We start from the raw sequence: 17,986 nt of genomic DNA on the forward strand, positions 1-17,986 counted from the left end.
GCAAGGTGCCCAGGGCACCCTCTGAAGGACTGCGGCCCACAGTGGGGATGATGGCAGCACTGAGAGGGGAGAGGACAGCTGAGGTGAGAGGTTTGGCACCAGTGGGAGTGGCTGCAGGCCTGCTCCTCCAGAGGACACCTGTCTGGCTCCGGAACAGGAGCGGTTCCACACTGGTCTCCCTCTCAGGGGGCGTCTCAGGCAGTGGGATGACCTCGGACTCCAGCACCTACCAGCTATGTTAAGTAGACAGCCAGGTTACTTCTCTGAAGAGCTGCCCATGACCCTGTGTGGCACTTGGCCTGGTGTCATCGTTCAGGTTAAATAACACCCCCTGGAAAGAAAAGTCGATGTCTGAAACACTGGACAGTCCCTGTGAAGGGACACTCTGGTGCCTCTGTCAGTAACACCATCAAGAACGATCCTCTAGAAATTCCTGGGATTAAAGAACTAGAACTTTTGGGAAGAAAAAAATACGCAAGTTTCACTTTTTGGAATCATCTCACCGGACCCTGATGAACTCCATTTACGTCTCTCTCAGCTAATGCCACATCTACACCTTTGTAAGAATCAGATTCCTGACATTTTTGTGATCCAGTTATTCAAATCAATAAGGTCCTGTTGTGTCTTTCACATTATTTAATTCCCTTGGTATCCTTACTAGGCCAAGTATAGGAAAAGACAAGTCTTGAGTATTTTAGTATAAATTCATTAATCAGAAGAAAATCTACATGGCAAAAGAACCTTGATGAAGTTGGGATCCGATAGAACTGGTGAAAGCATAGAAAGATGATTGACAGATCAGTCCAACTCTGACTTTATAAGGTATGTAACTGTGGAATTAGTAAAGACCCTTTAGTAAAAAGGGGGTGGGGGAAGGACTTCGGGGAAATTCGAGCAAACTAAGGTGAGTGTACACAACCCGGGCAGCACCTATGGCTTCCGAGGGGTTTTCATGCGGAAAGACCCTGAGGACGCAGCGACTCAGTTTTGATGATGCTATCCTGGTCCGGAGGGTTAAACCGTAGACAAAACACTGTAATTACGACCCTAAAATATAACCTAGCAACAAAATAAATGCCATGGACAATATTTTTTTTTCTTTAAGCAGTTAAAGGGATGGTAATGGAAATACATGACAAATTGGACTCAGATTTAGTTTTAACAAATTCACTGGATGCACAGCTGAGAGGAGATGAAAGGATGAAGTGGGACAGAGGACCCAGGCTGGGGCCCGGAATGAGTGATGTGCTGGTTAGCCAACGCCTTGCAAAGAAAATCAAACCTGCTGTGTGGGCTCATGGGCTTCCCGGGTGAGCACTCCCACTAGGACAGATACCAAGCTCATTCCCAAGTCTGGCTTTTAATTTGGGCTTATACATGATCCAAGAGAAGCACTCAGCACATTTTCTGGCATTTCATTAAAACCTCAATAGCCAGGCATGGTGACACACAGCTGTAATTCCAGCAACTCGGGAGGCGGAGGCAGGAGGTTCGTAAGTTCAAGGCCAGCTTCAGCAACTTATCAAGGCCTTAAGCATATTAGTGGAGACCCTGTCTCAAAATAATGAAAAGTGCTGGGGAGGTGGCTCAGGAATTGAGCCACCCAGGGTGCTTAAAAAGAAAAGAAAAAGAAAAAAGACACAACTTCAATAAATATGGGCTATATTTTAGTTTTGACTTTCAAGATGCATTTTCTTAGGAAAGTCAAAATGCAAGAGTTTGAAGATGGTTTTATAAAGACTAGAAAAATAAAATGATTTCATCAGAAAAGTTAGAATTTCAGAGACTCAGGAAAAGTCACTAGCTTTATACCCTAAGTCAGCAATGGACATTTGAAATAGTGCAGTTATTTATGATTACCTTATTTCACAGTTTAAGAGTGCTGCAAGAGTTTTCAAAATATAATTTAATTATCAAAGGGTGTTTTTCATTTTTAATGAGAAAAAGATAAACTCAGAATCCTTAGATCCAGAAGGACATAAATATATGTAAGATAATAGAACATCTTGACCGGAGGGAGCCACACAAGGAAGTGCATAAAGTCTGGGAGATAAATGAAGGAAACTTTAGAACTTGGGGGGCATAATAATATGGTACACACTTGCTGGTGGATTTATAAGGTCCTAGCCATGGATTCCTACATAACACGTCATGTTGCTTGTGGAAATGACGAGCTGGCCTCTTAACTTCCACCCCCACCTTAAGTGGCCATGTATTGAATCAGCTCCAGAGTCACTGTCTCTGCCCAAGTCACTTTACAGAAAGGCGCTTGCTGTACAGTACCTCTGCAGAAAGGAGCCGGGAAATCCCAGGAGGCGCCATTCCCGGGGCTGACGATGCAGGTCAGGATCGCGTGACCTTCCAAGATGTAGCCAGAGAGGCAGCTGTATCGGATCTTATCTCCTATGTTGAACCTCGTCCCGTGGAGAACACCTTTCAGTATTTCCCCAGGATGTCCACATGTGTGGCTTGGTAAAACTATGGGAAGGAGAAAGAAAAAACAAAAGTGTAAAACAATTCTTCTGAGATCCATTCATATCACCGTATAGGCACCACTTTGTACTATTAAAATGATCAGAACTTTAGCACAGAAAAAAATCTAATGATGTCCGGGTTTAGAATATCTGCATGATAGTATTTTTATAACCATTTAAAAAAGTATAGATAAATATGTATCATTAAAAGACAAGAAACCCCGTTGTGCTGGGACCTGGTGATCCAGATGAGGTCGGGGTTCCATGTCCCTGCAGCCAGCAGCCAGATAACACTGCGGACATTGAGGTCTGGGGGGAATGACAAGCAGGAAGCGCCCACTCTGGCCAATGTCCTCTCTGAGGGACACAGAGCTGCATGAGGACTAAACTGAAGGTCCCCTCCCTCAGATTAAACACCTGAGTGTCTTGGAACTCAGGCCTGGGCTCTGCACAACCACAGCGTCTGACCTGAGGGAGCTTTAACTACTGCCTGGGACAACATGAGGACCACATTCACTGGCGATTCCAATGCAGGGTCTGGATTCTGTTCTTTTCTGACCTGACTTTTCTTCTGGCTGAGGTTCTACTCAATCAACTGCTTTGAGACTTAATCGACAAGATTTCATTCCATGGTCAAAGAACAGGCTTTTGCACAAAGTTGACGCATCAGCAGGCAGAATGGATGACATGTGGGATTGCGGACTGTGTCCTGCTGCTGGTTTTCATCGAGCATGTCCTCAGTAATGAGTGTATTCAAATGAGCTAAGTGCTTATGTTTATTTTTTTTATTTTATTTCTTTTGAAATGACTTAAGTCCAAACTTAGCTATAAATAAAAATTTAGAGAATAATATGAGTTATTAGTAGTTTGGTATTTAATATTGACATGATTATGGATCTCTATTTACATAATCAAGTAGTGTTCATATCTAGTTTTTACAATTTTCTGAAAACAATGTACCAAAATATATTCAGAAAACAAAATAGTTTAGTACAATCTACAATCAACTGTGTTGTCTACTTAAAAAAGCATGTTCTAGACAGGTACAGTGGCATGTGCCTAAAACCCCAGTCCTCCTGGCCGAGTCAAGAGGATCACAAGTTCAAGGCCAGCCTCAGTAATGTAGCAAGGCTTGAAGCAACTTGGCAAGATCCCGTCTTAAAATTAAGAAAGGGAGGCTGGAGATGTGACTCAATGGTTAATCACCCCAGGATTCAATTCCTAGTACCAAAAAAAAAAAATAATAATAAGTATATTCTATGTTTAATTCCACACCCACTTCTCCGCTAGTCATTTTGAAATACAGGAGCACTGTGGTCAACCATATGACTCTGCAGCGCTACATGACATTAGAAGTCATCCCTGCTACAAATGCACCTTTGTACAGGCTCCAGCAATGACTGTTCTCCCTTCCAATTCTGTAAGATCCACTTAAAAAAAAAATCAAACAATTTTAAATCAAAACAAATGAATACCCAATTTAAAAATGGGCAAATGATCCGAATAGACATCTGAGGAAAATATGAAAATGGAAACAAATACATGAAAACATGCTCCACGTCACCAATCACCAGGGAAACAGATCAGACCACACGGAGGAGCCACCTCAGACTCTGGGAGTGAAGCTCATGGAGAAGAGAGTGCTGGCGAGTTTGCAGGTGGCAGGGAGCCCTTGGGCATGTGGTGGGAGTATCAGTTAGTGGGGCCATTATGAGAGCAGCAGGCAGGCTCCCAAGACCTAAAAACTGAACTTCCATAGGATCCAACCACCCCACTGCTGGCCCCTGTCCAAAGCAGAAGTCATCGCTGTGTTAGGAGGAGACCTGCTCCTGCACGTGCACTGCGGGCCACTCACAGCAGCCAGGTACCAATGCACCAGAGTGTCCACTGCGGGGCGGGGGGAGGGGGAAGCCCCTGTTCTGGCCACCCAAGGGAGCACCACTCAGTTGGGAAGTAAGGCGAGTCGTCCTGCCATGTGCAGCGCCCAGGGACCAGAGGTCACATGCCAAGACAGCACGCCAGGCTCAGAAAGACAAGGCTACCTATTCTCACTCCCAGGAGGAGGCTTCCACCAGCCGTGTCCAGGTCAACTGCCTCCAAGGAGAAAATCCACCCAGTGCTTTCACACCTGCCAACACAACCGCCAGCCGCACAAATGGAAAGAAAGAACCACCCACTCGAAAACAAAGCCACCTGCACAGCATTCTCACCTGTTTTACTGTGGAGAACAGCAAGAAAACCCTTCTAAGTGAACTCTGCCATGGATTCTATGATTGTCTGCTGTACAGGAAGCCCCACGTTACACGATACCACCTGGGGGCGGGCAGCGTCACGTGGGTGGCCCTTGGACTTGCATATGGGACAGCAGGGTGCCAATCCTGGACTGTCAGTAGTGTTCCCAGGAGGGCAGAAACGCACGGAAATGCATCACTGGGGGAAACATCAGCCGACAAAGGGAGCCTCCTGCCACGGCTCTGAAGGGGCGTCTGAACACCAGTGTCCTGAAATGTCAGAGCTCACCGACACCTGGGAAGAACAAGCTCTTCCGCTCAATGTCAATCTAGGAAAGATGATTCTAGTAGGGGAAATTAGTGCCAATGCTGAATGTAGGAACTGTCAAAACACATCAACAAAAAAACCCTGGAGCATGTGCTGTTCTCACGATTGATATCCTATTTCCAGTGGCTCAATAGCTGTAGCTGACCCCTTCCAAGGGTGCAGCCTACTCAGGAGGGCAGCCAGGGTGGCCATTTTTTGGGCCTTTAAACCACTTTGATGCCTTCCATTTTTGTTCTTGTCCCGAGATGTGTTGGCCTTAACATCCTGACACTCGGTCATAGTAGCATGCCGACAACACGAATCAGCTCTCAGCCTGTGCACGGCGGGACCCATTCTCAATGGACAAGACTGCAGGAAAGTGGAACAGTGTCTAGGTCTCCTTCTCATCCGCTCTCTACTCCCCGACAGTGCTTCCTAGCCAGCGGGTAGTCGGGCGAGAGATGTGAAGGCCAAGAAGACCTCCTGGGTCTCCACACCCCTGCTCTGACCCTCTTATGGGATGGAGCTGTGCCTGGCTGAGCGCCTCCTGCAGGTCCTGCCTGGCTCCAGCCTGGGGCACTCCCTTTCCATCTCTGACAGGGTCAAGAATGGTGGCCCACCCTCAGCAGGTGCTGGCTAGAAGTGTATTGGTTCAACTAAATAATAACATATCTTTAATGACATAGAGCATGTGTTTTTATAGATTTAGACCTTAGTTGTGTGTATAGCTCATAATCCTGATGGAAGCTGAAAAAAAAATCAAATTTTTCCAAAGCAGGTGGCCAAAATATCATGTTGGAAAACAGAATCAGTTAATAATTTATAACTGTAAATTATTCTGTTCCCACATTTGACAATACACACACACACACACACACACACACACACACACGTCAGAGCCTTAAACAGAATTTAAAATTTTATTTTTCAGTACTAGAGATTGAACCCAATGGCAATCTACCACCGAATTACATCCACAGCCCTTTTAATTTTTATTTTGAGACAGGGTCACTCTAAGCTGCCCATTCTGGCCTCTAATTAGCAATCCATGACCCCAGCCTCCCTATATACAGGTGTGTGCCAATCCTGGCAGCTGAATGCAGATTATTTAAAGAAAAATAGCTTAGAGTAATTAAGAACTACCTTTTAATATTTAAAGTCATTGGTTGGTAGCACAAAGTTATAAATTTGTAACTGAGGATCTTTATTTTTAAACAATTACATCTTGAGAATTTTTTTCATTTAAGTTTTAGCATAATGTCAATAAGCAAACAGGCATAACTGGAGTTATAAAATTTACTTCCAGTTGCAAACAATAAGAAAAGCAAAAATGCTCAGATTCTAAAACAATCAATTTTGCAAAAATTTACAGGTTTATGAAACTAAAAAACTAGATGGTATGATAATTCTATTCAAATACTTAATACTCAGATACATAAAAATTACTAAAACAGAAATTTGGTGGATCAGAGAAACTTATTTAAAGTCTAGGAAACTCATCCCAATTTTTGTTTCTGCCAATTTCATGTTTTTGTGTTTTTTTTTTTTTTTAAGCTCATTCCTCTGAAGACAGTGAATGTCCCTTGTGCCTCCCCGGGGCACATACTGAGTATGGTAAGTGTGTCAAATTGTCTTGAACCGACTTTAATCTCCTTGAGCACTGAGCTGTTTCCCTTGGAAGCTTCAGGAAAGGGATGCTTTTTTAGGTGACGGGAGTTCCGTGCTCTGAGCTCGAGTTTGGTAATGTGAAGGGTTTTCTTGTGAGGAGCCTGGGAAAAGGCTCTACCTCCCGTGGCAGGTTTCCACCAGACCCCGTGGAGCCAAGTTTACACCAGGGCCGCAGCACGGGGGACTGTCATCCTAATTATGCGCATGAAAACTCCCTCCACAGCGATTTTGATTTGGCAAGTACATATGGTCACAATTCAGTGACTTAATTGGGCTATCACATCAAACCTTTAACCCAACTGTTTAAATGATTAAATGGATGTCACATTAAATCCCTTTCCAAAAGAAAATTGAAAACACGATAGTACAATAAAATACAGCATTAATATTCATTACTAAATGGGACAGAAGGCTAGCAGAAAGAAGTCTGACATCCACCAAAGGAGCAGTGGCATTTTTAGCAGCATGTGTACAATCAATGAAATTTCATTAGGTACACTCATATGGAAACGGTCCCCCGGGCTCCTGGGGAAGGCTTGTTTACACAGTGCCCGTCTCCCTTGGCTCAGGAAATAAACCTCAAACACCCACGTGGCCTAAGTTACTGCCAATGTGAACCGACCGTCCCAGATGTGCTTGCCTATGGACGGTTACCCTGGGAAAGCTCTTCACCCCTCCTCCTCCTGCTGCCGTGGGAAGATTAGAAAAACCTTGTTAGATCACTTTCAAGGTTTAAAAATCAGGGTTTCAAATCTGGAAACCTGACCTCTTCTCTCACAGTCCCTGGGCCATGGCCAGTCAGTGAAATAAGCAGCCTGTGGGAGCAGGGAGGACAAGCGCAGAGGGGCAGTCGCGCAGAGCCGTCCACCTTCAAGTCCCCTCCGCAGCCAGGAGGGACAGAGCAGAGGTGGCCTGCACACACCAGGCCATGAACAGTGCGAGGAGCCGGGCACCAGGAGGAAGTGTGCCAGCTGCATCGCGGGCGGACAGGCAAGATGGGGCCAAAGCAGGAGAGAGAGATCTTGTGTGGTGGAGGCAGCTGTGCAGGTGTTTATAGCCGTCACAGCACAGGGAGTCACGGGCATCAGAGGCCGTCCCAGACAGGCTCAGGACTGCGGGACACTGGGCGAGTTACCTCAGCCTCAGGTACCAGGGCTGGAAAAGGGGAAAGAAGAATAAAAGCTATTTGTAAGGTTCTTTTGAAATGGAATCAGATAATGTGAGTAAAACAGGTGGCGGAACATATGGGTGGAAAAGTGTGCACTCTGTCCACAACCACCAATGTGTTCCTTTCATTCTAAAGTACCTGCAAATGTGAAGAAAAGAGTGCACTTTAAAATATGCAAGCTGATCACATACCCAAATCCCCCCTCAGAAAAAAAACAATCAGGAAAAGAAAAGTATATCAAAATCAAGATGGTCCTTATGTGGCAGCATAGTCATTAACACGGATGTAGAGGAGAAGGGCAGCCGAGTTTTTTATTTAGTCCATTAATTCTATTTAATAATAATACTTAGTAAACTTACACAATGTGCTAGGTTCTATACTAAGTGGTATATAACAATGCTATTATCCCAATTTTATTGAGAGAACTGTAGCACAGAGAGGCTGAGTAACTTTTCAAGAACACACAGATTTGTGTATTGGTGTCAGGATTTGCATAGGTAGATTTAGAGTCTCTGTGAGCACTGCAATAAAACATTTTTGTTTTTTGGTACCCGGGATTGAACTAAGGGGCATTCGACTACTGAGCCACATCCCCAGCCCTATTTTGTATTTTATTTAGAGAGAGGGTCTTGACGAGTTGCTTAGTTCCTCGCTTTTGCTGAGGCTGGCTTTGAACTCGTGAGCCTCCTGCCTCAGCCTCCTGAGCTGCTGGGATTACAATGGTGTGCCGTACCATGTGCAGCTAAGATATCATTCTTATGAAATTGTTGGCATTACCAAAAGAGAAGAGTGAAAATAAGAATAAAGCCATCCCATCTGCAGCTCTGGAAGAGCTGCCTTTGGTCCAGTCACAGGTGCACCCAGACTCGGGATGTCTCTCAGGTTGAGGTAAGGTCAGAACTCTTCTGTGGCTTCACCCTCAAACCTGGATAACAGGAAAACATTACGGGACAGACAGTGCCCAGAGGGAACACACGCAGAAGTCCCGTTGGCAAAGGGGTCTGAAGTCCCCAGAAGGATTTCTACAGGTCTAAACGGTGACTGGAGACACAGGGTCTTGACACGTGAGAACACAACACGCCCATCGCAATGTCATGTAGACCATGAAAATGACTTCAGGGAGGGCTGCTCTGGACCTCCGCCGTGTGCGGAGGCGGCTGGAGGTTCAGGAGGGTGGCCTAGTGCAAGGAAGTGAGGCCACTGGGGCCCTGCTGGCCGGTCCCTCCCCACTTCCCAGCCTCTGCAGGGGAGGTTTCCCTGCCCCACACTCGGCCCACCAGGCCTGTGCCTCCACACACCCAAAGCTGCTGGGTCAAGCGACCCTGAACTGCAACCCCTGACACATGAGCCCGAACAGACCTCTCCTCCTTGTACGTCGCTTATCTCAGGTGTTCTGCTGTAGTGAAGCAAAGGCCACTAGCGCAGCTGTGAAGTGTTCCCTGGCCTAAGTCGTGAGATGATCTCACCGTCCTAGAGTTTGACTTCACTCAGCCGATTCTCGCAGCCTGTGTCTTCACATTAAAGGAGCACTTTGTCCTCGTTTCACCAAACTGGCGCTGGAGCACCTTGCCTGTCCCACCCCAAACACCACAGGGTTCATCTAGATGTCATTCACCATGACACAAGGGTTGGATGGCAGGTCAGAAGTACCAGCGAGGAAGCAGCACCCTCAATGCCTCACCTCCACCCAGTCTTAACAAGCAGTATCTGCAAGAATCACTCTCTTCCAAAAAAAAGATTCACAACTAAAAAATCTCAGGAGTAGCTTTGGAGAAACAAAAATATTCAGCATCCTCCGAAACAAGTCTCTACTACCCAACATCAAGCAATTATTGCCAAGACTGGAAATAAAGTCAACCCGCAGTGAGAAAGCAGTCAATCAAAAATGAGAATGATAAAATAAAGCATCAGGCATTGATAAGGTGAAGATGTGCCCCATAGGTCCTGGAGTAACCACTGAGATAACAAAGCCAAAAATGAACTAAGCAACTAGCAAGAAGGACAAAATGGAATTAAAAAAACCTCCATTAACTGAAAGGAAAACAGAGAAAGCTCAATGACTAAATACTACAGTATCCATGGTCCCATGAAGTGTAAATGAGAACTATCCAGGTTAAAATGCAAAGATGATCCGATGGGGAGAAAGTCCAGTCCTAGGCTGCAAGGAAAACACGTCGGACAGAAAGAGACAGTGGGAATAGACAGCCCTGCTCACAGAAGGACAGGGTGCTCCGTGGCCAGGTCAATGTCCTGCACAGACGTTCAATGCAAAGAAACGGTCAGGGCTGACAATCTAGTCACAGACAGGTACCTGGCCAAGAGGAGGCGAGGAGCCGCAGAGCACACCCAGCCAACGCCCACAGACTCACGAGGAGGAACAGGGAGACCAGGCTCCACACTGCCCTCAGCCATGACGGTACAGGGGCCTGAAGGTGAAGGCACACAGAAGTAATGGCTGCGACAGAACTCAAGGGACGTTAGAGGCTAGTCCAACGAGAGGGAAATGACAAGAGAACATGTCAAGTTTGTGGGAGGCGTCAAAGGCCAAGCTTAGCTGAAAACAGAGCATGTGGTGTTTACGTTGTGAGAGTTCTCAACTTACCTATGCTGCTGCCGTGAGAAGGCAGGAGACAGCACCAGGAAAGAAAGACCTATCACAAAGTAACAGCCGAGCCAGGAGCAGACCGAGTTCCTCCTAAAGCTGTTCAGCAATGTCCGGTGTTTTCCATGTGCCCTCCTCTTTACATTCCACACCTTTAGCTGGGCTCAGGCTGCCACGGATGCCCTGCAGCCTGGGTGTCAGCAGCCAGGTCAGGGAGTCCAGCAGCAGCTTCAGAAGGAGCTGCATCAGTAGGAAGAGCCTGTGAACAAACCTTACGCACAGGTTCTCAACACCCTGGCAGGTAGCAGGCAGGGACCTGCACTCAGGCTCAACAGCTCCAACCCACCACGGAGACCCAGGTACTTTGGAAGCAGCAGCTCTGGTGTAAGAGCTGTCCTGAAGGGACAGTGGGAGTCCAAAGCCCAACCTGGCACTGCGAAGACCCTCATAGATTTAACCACACAAAAGGCACACAAGTAATTCAGGGTTCCAAAGTACAGACTTAATTATCTTAAAAATAGTATCCATCACTTGCCGAGTTTGTGCTCTCCAACCCCCACGAGGCTATCAATGAATGTTTAATATCACACTGAAGATGGATCCCAGAAAGGCTGAGGACATTGGGGAGGACGCTGGGTAGGACAGCAGGGGTGAGCCCACATCTCTGGGGACCAAGCTGCTTCCACCATACACATCCTCAGTTTATACTGATGTCACTGAAAGTGAAACACTTTATAAAAGTGAATACAACATTAGAAGAGAATATTCTTGGTAATAGTTTAACAGGGGAAAACCCAACTGGCCAAGCAGGTGGGACCCCTGTGTTTCTGTCCTGCCTGCCCATTACCTGACCCTGTCTGCAATGCTGGGCTTCAGCTGCTGTTAAGAATGCATGTAACTTCTGGCCTCTTTCTCAAACCTTCCAGAATGAAAAGTATAAAACGTAAAGGGAAATTGGATGAAATATCTGGGACAACCAATGCAAAGTTTAAAAATGAATCTGAATGTCAGTTTGCTTACTGTTTTCTTTACATGGAACTTTCTTAAAACAAGCTGAAGACAATCTTAGTCTACTTTCTTAATACTCCAGACGCTAAGATTCTTGCCCACAAAAGGGGCGGGATGTGATCTAACTACTGGTCCCACCTTTGCAGCAGCATCCCCCCTGGGGGCGGGGGGCATGGCGATCAGGAGGCTGCCTTTGCCTGGGTTCTAAACTGAACAACTGAGTTGATCAAACATGGCTTAATCCAGGTCCCAATTTCTCCTCCCAGGAGGTGAGTCCGGGTGGCAGCTTCCTGGGCAGCTGGCTGCCGCAGACACGGAGTGCAGGTCAGAGGGCAGCAAGGGGCAGGGAGCAAGCAGGGTCAGCAGAGAAGCAAAGGGAGCCACAGCGCAGCCCACAGAGGCCTCAGTCGTCCCAGAGGGCGGGACATCTCTGGAATGGAGATGCCAAGCCTCCTCCCCACGTGCCCTGTCATTGGATGTGGGCTGCTGCCTGGACAGGGCAGCCCTTAGACCGAGCATCAAGGCACAAAAGCACGGACTGGCCATGGATGTAAAATTCTCAGTTCCCAAGAAGGGGTCCTGCCATCTATCTGGGTACCAATTCTGAACATTTTAGGGGACTTCCTGGACCTCCAAGGACTTCAAGTACTGCAGCGCTACACATAAACTCACCTCTGCATGAGCCTCAGGGGACCTGCACTCAGACCAGTGAGTGCTCAGGGTGGGGGCTCTTCAGTCTCAGGAGCCTGGGAGAAAAGTCAGAGACACTCAGCCAGCAGGGGTTGGAAGAGCCCTGGCTTTGTTCTGAAGGGCCCTTCCCCGAGTTTAGGCAGCTTTACTGAAAGGCAGAACCAAGGAGAAGAAAGAAAGGCAGGGAATGCCTGCAGCCAGTCTGTGCCCAGTGCAGGCTCCTGCAGACAAAGCCGCGGGAGCAGCCCAGCGTCTGGGCTTCTCCAGGCTTAACTTACAAAGCCGGCAGGAAATGCATCGAAGTTTCCAAGAGTAGAGCAAAAAACAAAAATCAAAAGAGGCCCTAGTATAACCAAGCAAGGCTGTTCCTTTCGATGTGGCATGATCCTGGAAGGCAGATCCATTCCCACAGCATAATTTAGTTAAATGAGACCACAAGGTTGAAAAGGCTTTGGCAGAATTCACAGCGCTCAACAAATATAAAATGATGCACTCTTATTGTTAGTCTGTTTCTTCGTGACCTCGAACAAAATGCAATTTTGAATAAGCAAAGAAAAGCGATTCAAACAACAATTGGTTATTGCAAGCAAGTGGCTCTAAATTTTCCCAGAAAGAACCAAGTGAAGGTGACTCTGGGGTGCATCAAAGGTGCTAAAGGAAAGTCTGTTAACGGGGGTGATGGGATAATCTTTTATCTAGTGGCAAAGGCCAATTTATTAAAAAATTTGGCAGAAAGGCAAGAGGTGCTCAAAGACAGGCAGAGGAATAGAACTGCTGTTGGCAATGGGCACCCATCAGCCGGGAGAATTCCGCAGAAGTGGGGCCAGCCAACCACTTGGCAAAGAGCAGAGGACGATTTTCTGAGCCCTTAAAACATGCACAGAAGAATTTTATATAGCCATATGCAGGCTATTTTTATAAGACTATCAAATATATATTCACCCCAAGTCTACTTCAAGGATCCCGAATGTCCCCAGGTGGGGTTCTGTCACTCCAGGACTCTGATAACATTTTTCCAGGATGGGGACACAGTGAAGATCTAGCCGCTGCTCGGCCTGTCTCCTGATCTACTGTGCTGGACTCCAACACTTGAAATTAAGAAGGTGGACTGGCAATCTCCAAAGTCTAGAGGTCTCTCCACATTATAAAGTATTGCCACTGGCAAGAAATGCAGAGCAGGTCTCCATAGAAAAAGCCACCTGTCCCCTCATCAGTGTCAAAGCCACCTGTCCCCTCATCAGTGTCATGCCCTCAACATGACAAGGATGTTGCCCATCACCACATCAGGGAAGTAAAATAAATAAATAAACAAACAAACAAACAAACAAACAAACAAATCTAAGGAGCTCCAGAACCAAACCCAGATCTCAAATTCTGCCCATCTGTGGAGGCTGGGTGTGTCCCACTGGACCGGCCACATCACCCTGTGATTCCAATGCAGGAGGCTCATGACCACACAGTGGCATACACTCCAATACGAGCTGTGAGCAGCGTGGCCAGTCATCCCAGTTCTCGGTGTGAACAGCCTGGCCTTGGGTCCTTTGCTCAGTTTGAGAGACGTCACAGAGATCTAAGTCACTCCATGTGAAGGTGGCTTTCAGGAAGCTTATGCTTTTGCACAGTGTGGACAGTGCACATGAGCTCTGGTCGGCTCTGGGGGAAGGCAGGAGCAAGTGTGCACACGACCCACAGGTGGCCCGCACAGGTATGCTGGTGCTCAGAACTGTCAGCCCAGGTGATCAGAACCCGCTATTCTGTGTCTGGAAATGCCTGGGAAAGACCTTTTGCATGACTTAAAGGAGTCAGGTTGTAGAAATACATCTAAAGCTAGCTTCTTGCTAACCAATGGAAACATGGCTGGGAAATCAGGCTTTTCTTATCCTGCCTCACTCCTGAGAGAGTTTACCCTCTTTAATATGAGCTGTCATTGGCCAAGTCTCAATCTTTTGTAACTGCTTTCTGCTGTTCAAGGATGCAAAGCCTACATTTTGTTGGAGGAAAAACCATCCCTTGCTGTTTTAAAGACCTATATGGACCCAATTTCATCCCCTGAAGGTATAGGTGCACGTTTTGCATAACCAATAATTTGAAACTTCTAATGGACCCAAGAAAAGAAAGAACCATCTTGGGGAAGATGGGACAGCTCTGACCATGTCCGATACAGAAGTGGCTATCCTGCCACAGTGGGAGACCTGGAGCACATCTATACCCTCGGGCCCAGGCGTACTGACAGGGCATTGTCCTTGAGACAGCTCTCTACCCAGGGGTAAGCTAATGCATGGGATGGAGTGGAGAAGGTGGTGCTGTGGCTTCCCTAATGGGACAACGGCCGACACAGAGGGACATGTATCCCAGGGGTACACAAGCTGGTAGCAGTGGGGAATTGAACCTTTTAGAGTTTTCCCATCTTGAAGACTTGCCATGCGGTGGACATAAGGTCCTCCTCTCAGGAACAAGCCTCTAGATTCTGTGGACCCTGGAGGCTGTGGGCAGGCACACGAGCCCCCACTTAACACCCTCTCCTCCTGTATTCCTCTTCCAGACTGATGGCCTTCAACTTATTGCCCTGCCCCACCTCTCCCTCCCCACTGCCCCACCTCTCGCTCTCACCTGCCCCATCTCCCTTCAAAGAGAACTCAAGTTTCTGTTATTCTAAAATCCCTTGCACCTGCTACCAGCCCAATTTCTTTCATAACTTGAGTCTCACCCTCTCTCACAGCAATCAACTGGCAGCTCTATCTGGACTTTGAGTATTGATCCCAGAAGAATTCATAGCCTTTTCCATTCTCACAGATCCAAAACTAATTCCACCCATTCATTTTCTTAGAAAGTCTCCAAATGAACTAAACAGATACTTCTCAAAAGTAGTACAACTGGCCAATACTTACATAAGTAAAATAATTCAACATATTTAGCCATCACTGAAATGCAATGCAAAACCACATGGAATCTCCATGTCTCCCAGTTAGAGTGGCAGTTAACAAGGATACAAATAAAGTTATATGCTGGTGAGGATACAGGACTTATGGTGGGAATGTAAACTAGTACAGCCACTCTATGGAAACCAGCGTGGAGTCTCCCAAAGCTTAGAAATGGAACACCATATGACCCAGCTACCTTGTTCCTCAGGATATATCTGAACTATTAAAGGCCACGTACTATAGAGAGACATGTACACTCATGCTTATTGCAACACAATCCACAATAGCCAAACTGTGGAACCAGCCAAGGTGCTATTCAACAGATGAATGGCTGAGGAAAATGTGGCATATGTACACAGTGGAGAACCATAAAGAACAAAGAAACATAAAGAACAAAATCACATCTTGCACAGGAAAACGTTTGGAAATAGAGATCATTATGTTGAGCAAAATAAGCCAAACGCAGAAAGACAAATATCAAGTTTTTTTTCATAAATGGAATCTGGGGGTTGGGAGAGATGACATGCATGTAGAAGAGGAACTATCAATGAAAAAGAAGGGGGTGTGGTGGGTTGAGGGTCGGCAAGAGTGGGTGATAGGGTGAAAATGATCAAAATGTTATATGCATGTACCAAATGAAGCCCTTATGCTGTAAAATTAATATGCACAAAAATGTTCAAAATAATAAAAAGTTCCACATTCATCTAGGCCCCCAGATGTTTTTATTATTTAAGGTTTTCCCGCATCTTAAACCTACATGTAAACAAACATAAATAAGTCCTACAGATGTCCCTCCTGTGATCCTGTTCACATTCACCTCTTCTTCCCATTTCTACTGACCCACAAACCAGGTCAGAACCCTGATGCTTCCAAGGAAAGCCACATGGACCATTAAGACCGACTCATCCTGGCAGATGGCACAACTGGTCAAGGAAAAGCTAAACAAGCCAAGATGCATCTCACAAGTTCCCAAGAGTGATCCCTAAAATATTTCAGCCGACTAACAGTAGATAGTAAAAAGGTCAGTTTTGACCAACTTGATCTTAAACATCTGGTAGGAGTTTATAGCCAAAAAAAGAAAAAGATAATGGATGTTTCAAAGTAACTCGAGATATGCACTTGTGTCAGACCTCTTACAAGTATGTAAAACCAGGAGGTCATAAAGAGGGTTACAAAACACTACCAGAGTTATGAGTTTGTTCTAAGTAAATTTGAGACTGCATCATCTTCTTACCCTCCTACGTAGGTAAACTCAATTTGTTTTTCATTGGTATGGTTATCTAGCTCTGTTTTTATCCCTTAGATTGGTCTAGAAGATGTAATGTGGCACATAAAAGCCATACCTAGCTTTAGCAAGAGAGCCCTAAGTTACCCATCTACAGAGATGCTTCAGCTAACACAGGTAATGCCAATAAAAAGCTATTTTACAAAAATCAGGTGACATCCCACAGCTCAAGGGGACAACTGTGACATCATAAAAATTAAATGTTGTGTTCAACATTTTTGACAATGTTGATGGTTCTAAAGCCTCCAATGACCTCTGTTCACAAATAAATGACATGTGAGACCACACGTTATGTTTTAATAACTTACTATATTGGTGGTCTTCAGAGGCTGGCTGATAACACTGGTTTGTGCTCTTGTTTACGAAAACAGAAAATGCTTTGTTGTATTATCTTGTTTTCCTAGCATGATCCCTACTCCACGTACACCTGTCCAGTCACCACCAACCACTACCACGTAACTCTGTATGAAGTGTGAGATGCCCAGAGTCTGTTAAGCTCCAGATGGTCATGGAAATTCTATTCTCCATGAAGCTGCCTCCTAACTTCTCACAAGGCCCTTAGGTAGACCCTGGAGAGAGGAATCTGACTGCAGCAGCCAATTCTCCTAACCAGCAAGAAGCAGCCTGAGAGGTCATTTTCCCCCAAGGACAGTTAAATGTATTTATCAGAGGTGGCATCCACAGGCAGATAGGAAAAGGGTCTTGGAGAAGGAAAGGAGGAAGAGAGAACTGAAAAAAAAAATTAATAAGTCAAGCTTCTGTCCCCAGCTGGTCCTAGCCACAAGGACAGTTCCTTACACAACCAACTACAAAAGGCACTTCCTCTTGTGCCAACAAACCCTCACCTCTACTCTTGGGCTGATTAAAGCTCAGAATTCACTTTTCTACAGATTTGCTGAGAAAGACAAAATAGAGCTGATTGACCCCCTTTCTAAATCCTGTATCCCAGCATCACCCATAGGAACACATCAATCCCATCAAAACCTCTACACAACAGACACCTGTGAACGCCCCTCACTTGGGACCCCTCCTTCAGGAGCTCTGCTTCCTTTCCATTACTCTAATAAATCTTGTTACTTTGCCCTCACCCTTGTGTCTGGGGATTTTATTCTTCGAATTCACCAAAGAACCTACCCATCCAACTCTGTGTTGCAGTACTGAGGTCTCTTCCTCAGCAGTCTTCCTAATTAATCCCTGGCACGCCCTGCAGATGCCCGAGGGCTCTGGCCATGAGTGCCCATGATTTATTAAACACACACCAAGGCCATTCCCAGAGGCTCTGGCCTAGGGCTCTGGGGACCTGGTGTCCAGGCACAGGCTGCTGTCATTTCTGCTGGTGGCATATTCAGCAAAGGCTCAGTGAGGGCAGAAGATCTCAAGGCGAGGCCTGGGTGGCCTTGTTACAGGTGCCTTGAAAGTGAGCTGCATTTGGCATCTGTCCTCCCCTCCTGGCCACAGCACCAGCAGCTAGACACTTCTTCAGGGCTAAGCAGGTACCGCCTTTCCCAGGGGAATCCATTGCAGACTTGAGCTGCATCTTATTGGTCAAGTTCAGTGCCCAGCCAGAGGTGTCAGGGTCCAGCCTGAGGCCTTCCCTGGGCCTTCATACCACCAGGAACAGGCTGAAGCAGG

General features: G+C 46.3%; 1 protein-coding gene across 1 annotated transcript in view; it reads right to left on the reverse strand.

Annotated features, from left to right (window-relative positions):
• The window catches only part of Csmd1 (CUB and Sushi multiple domains 1), a 1,328,246-nt gene that overhangs the window by 815,220 nt on the left and 495,040 nt on the right, over positions 1 to 17,986 (reverse strand). The window contains exon 4 of the mRNA XM_077109222.1: positions 2,284 to 2,478. Within this exon, the coding sequence (XP_076965337.1) occupies positions 2,284 to 2,478 (195 nt within the window). The remainder of the gene's footprint in view (positions 1 to 2,283; positions 2,479 to 17,986) is intronic.

The sequence above is a fragment of the Callospermophilus lateralis genome, chromosome 4 (genome assembly GCF_048772815.1).
Source record: "Callospermophilus lateralis isolate mCalLat2 chromosome 4, mCalLat2.hap1, whole genome shotgun sequence".
Lineage (NCBI taxonomy): Eukaryota > Metazoa > Chordata > Mammalia > Rodentia > Sciuridae > Callospermophilus > Callospermophilus lateralis.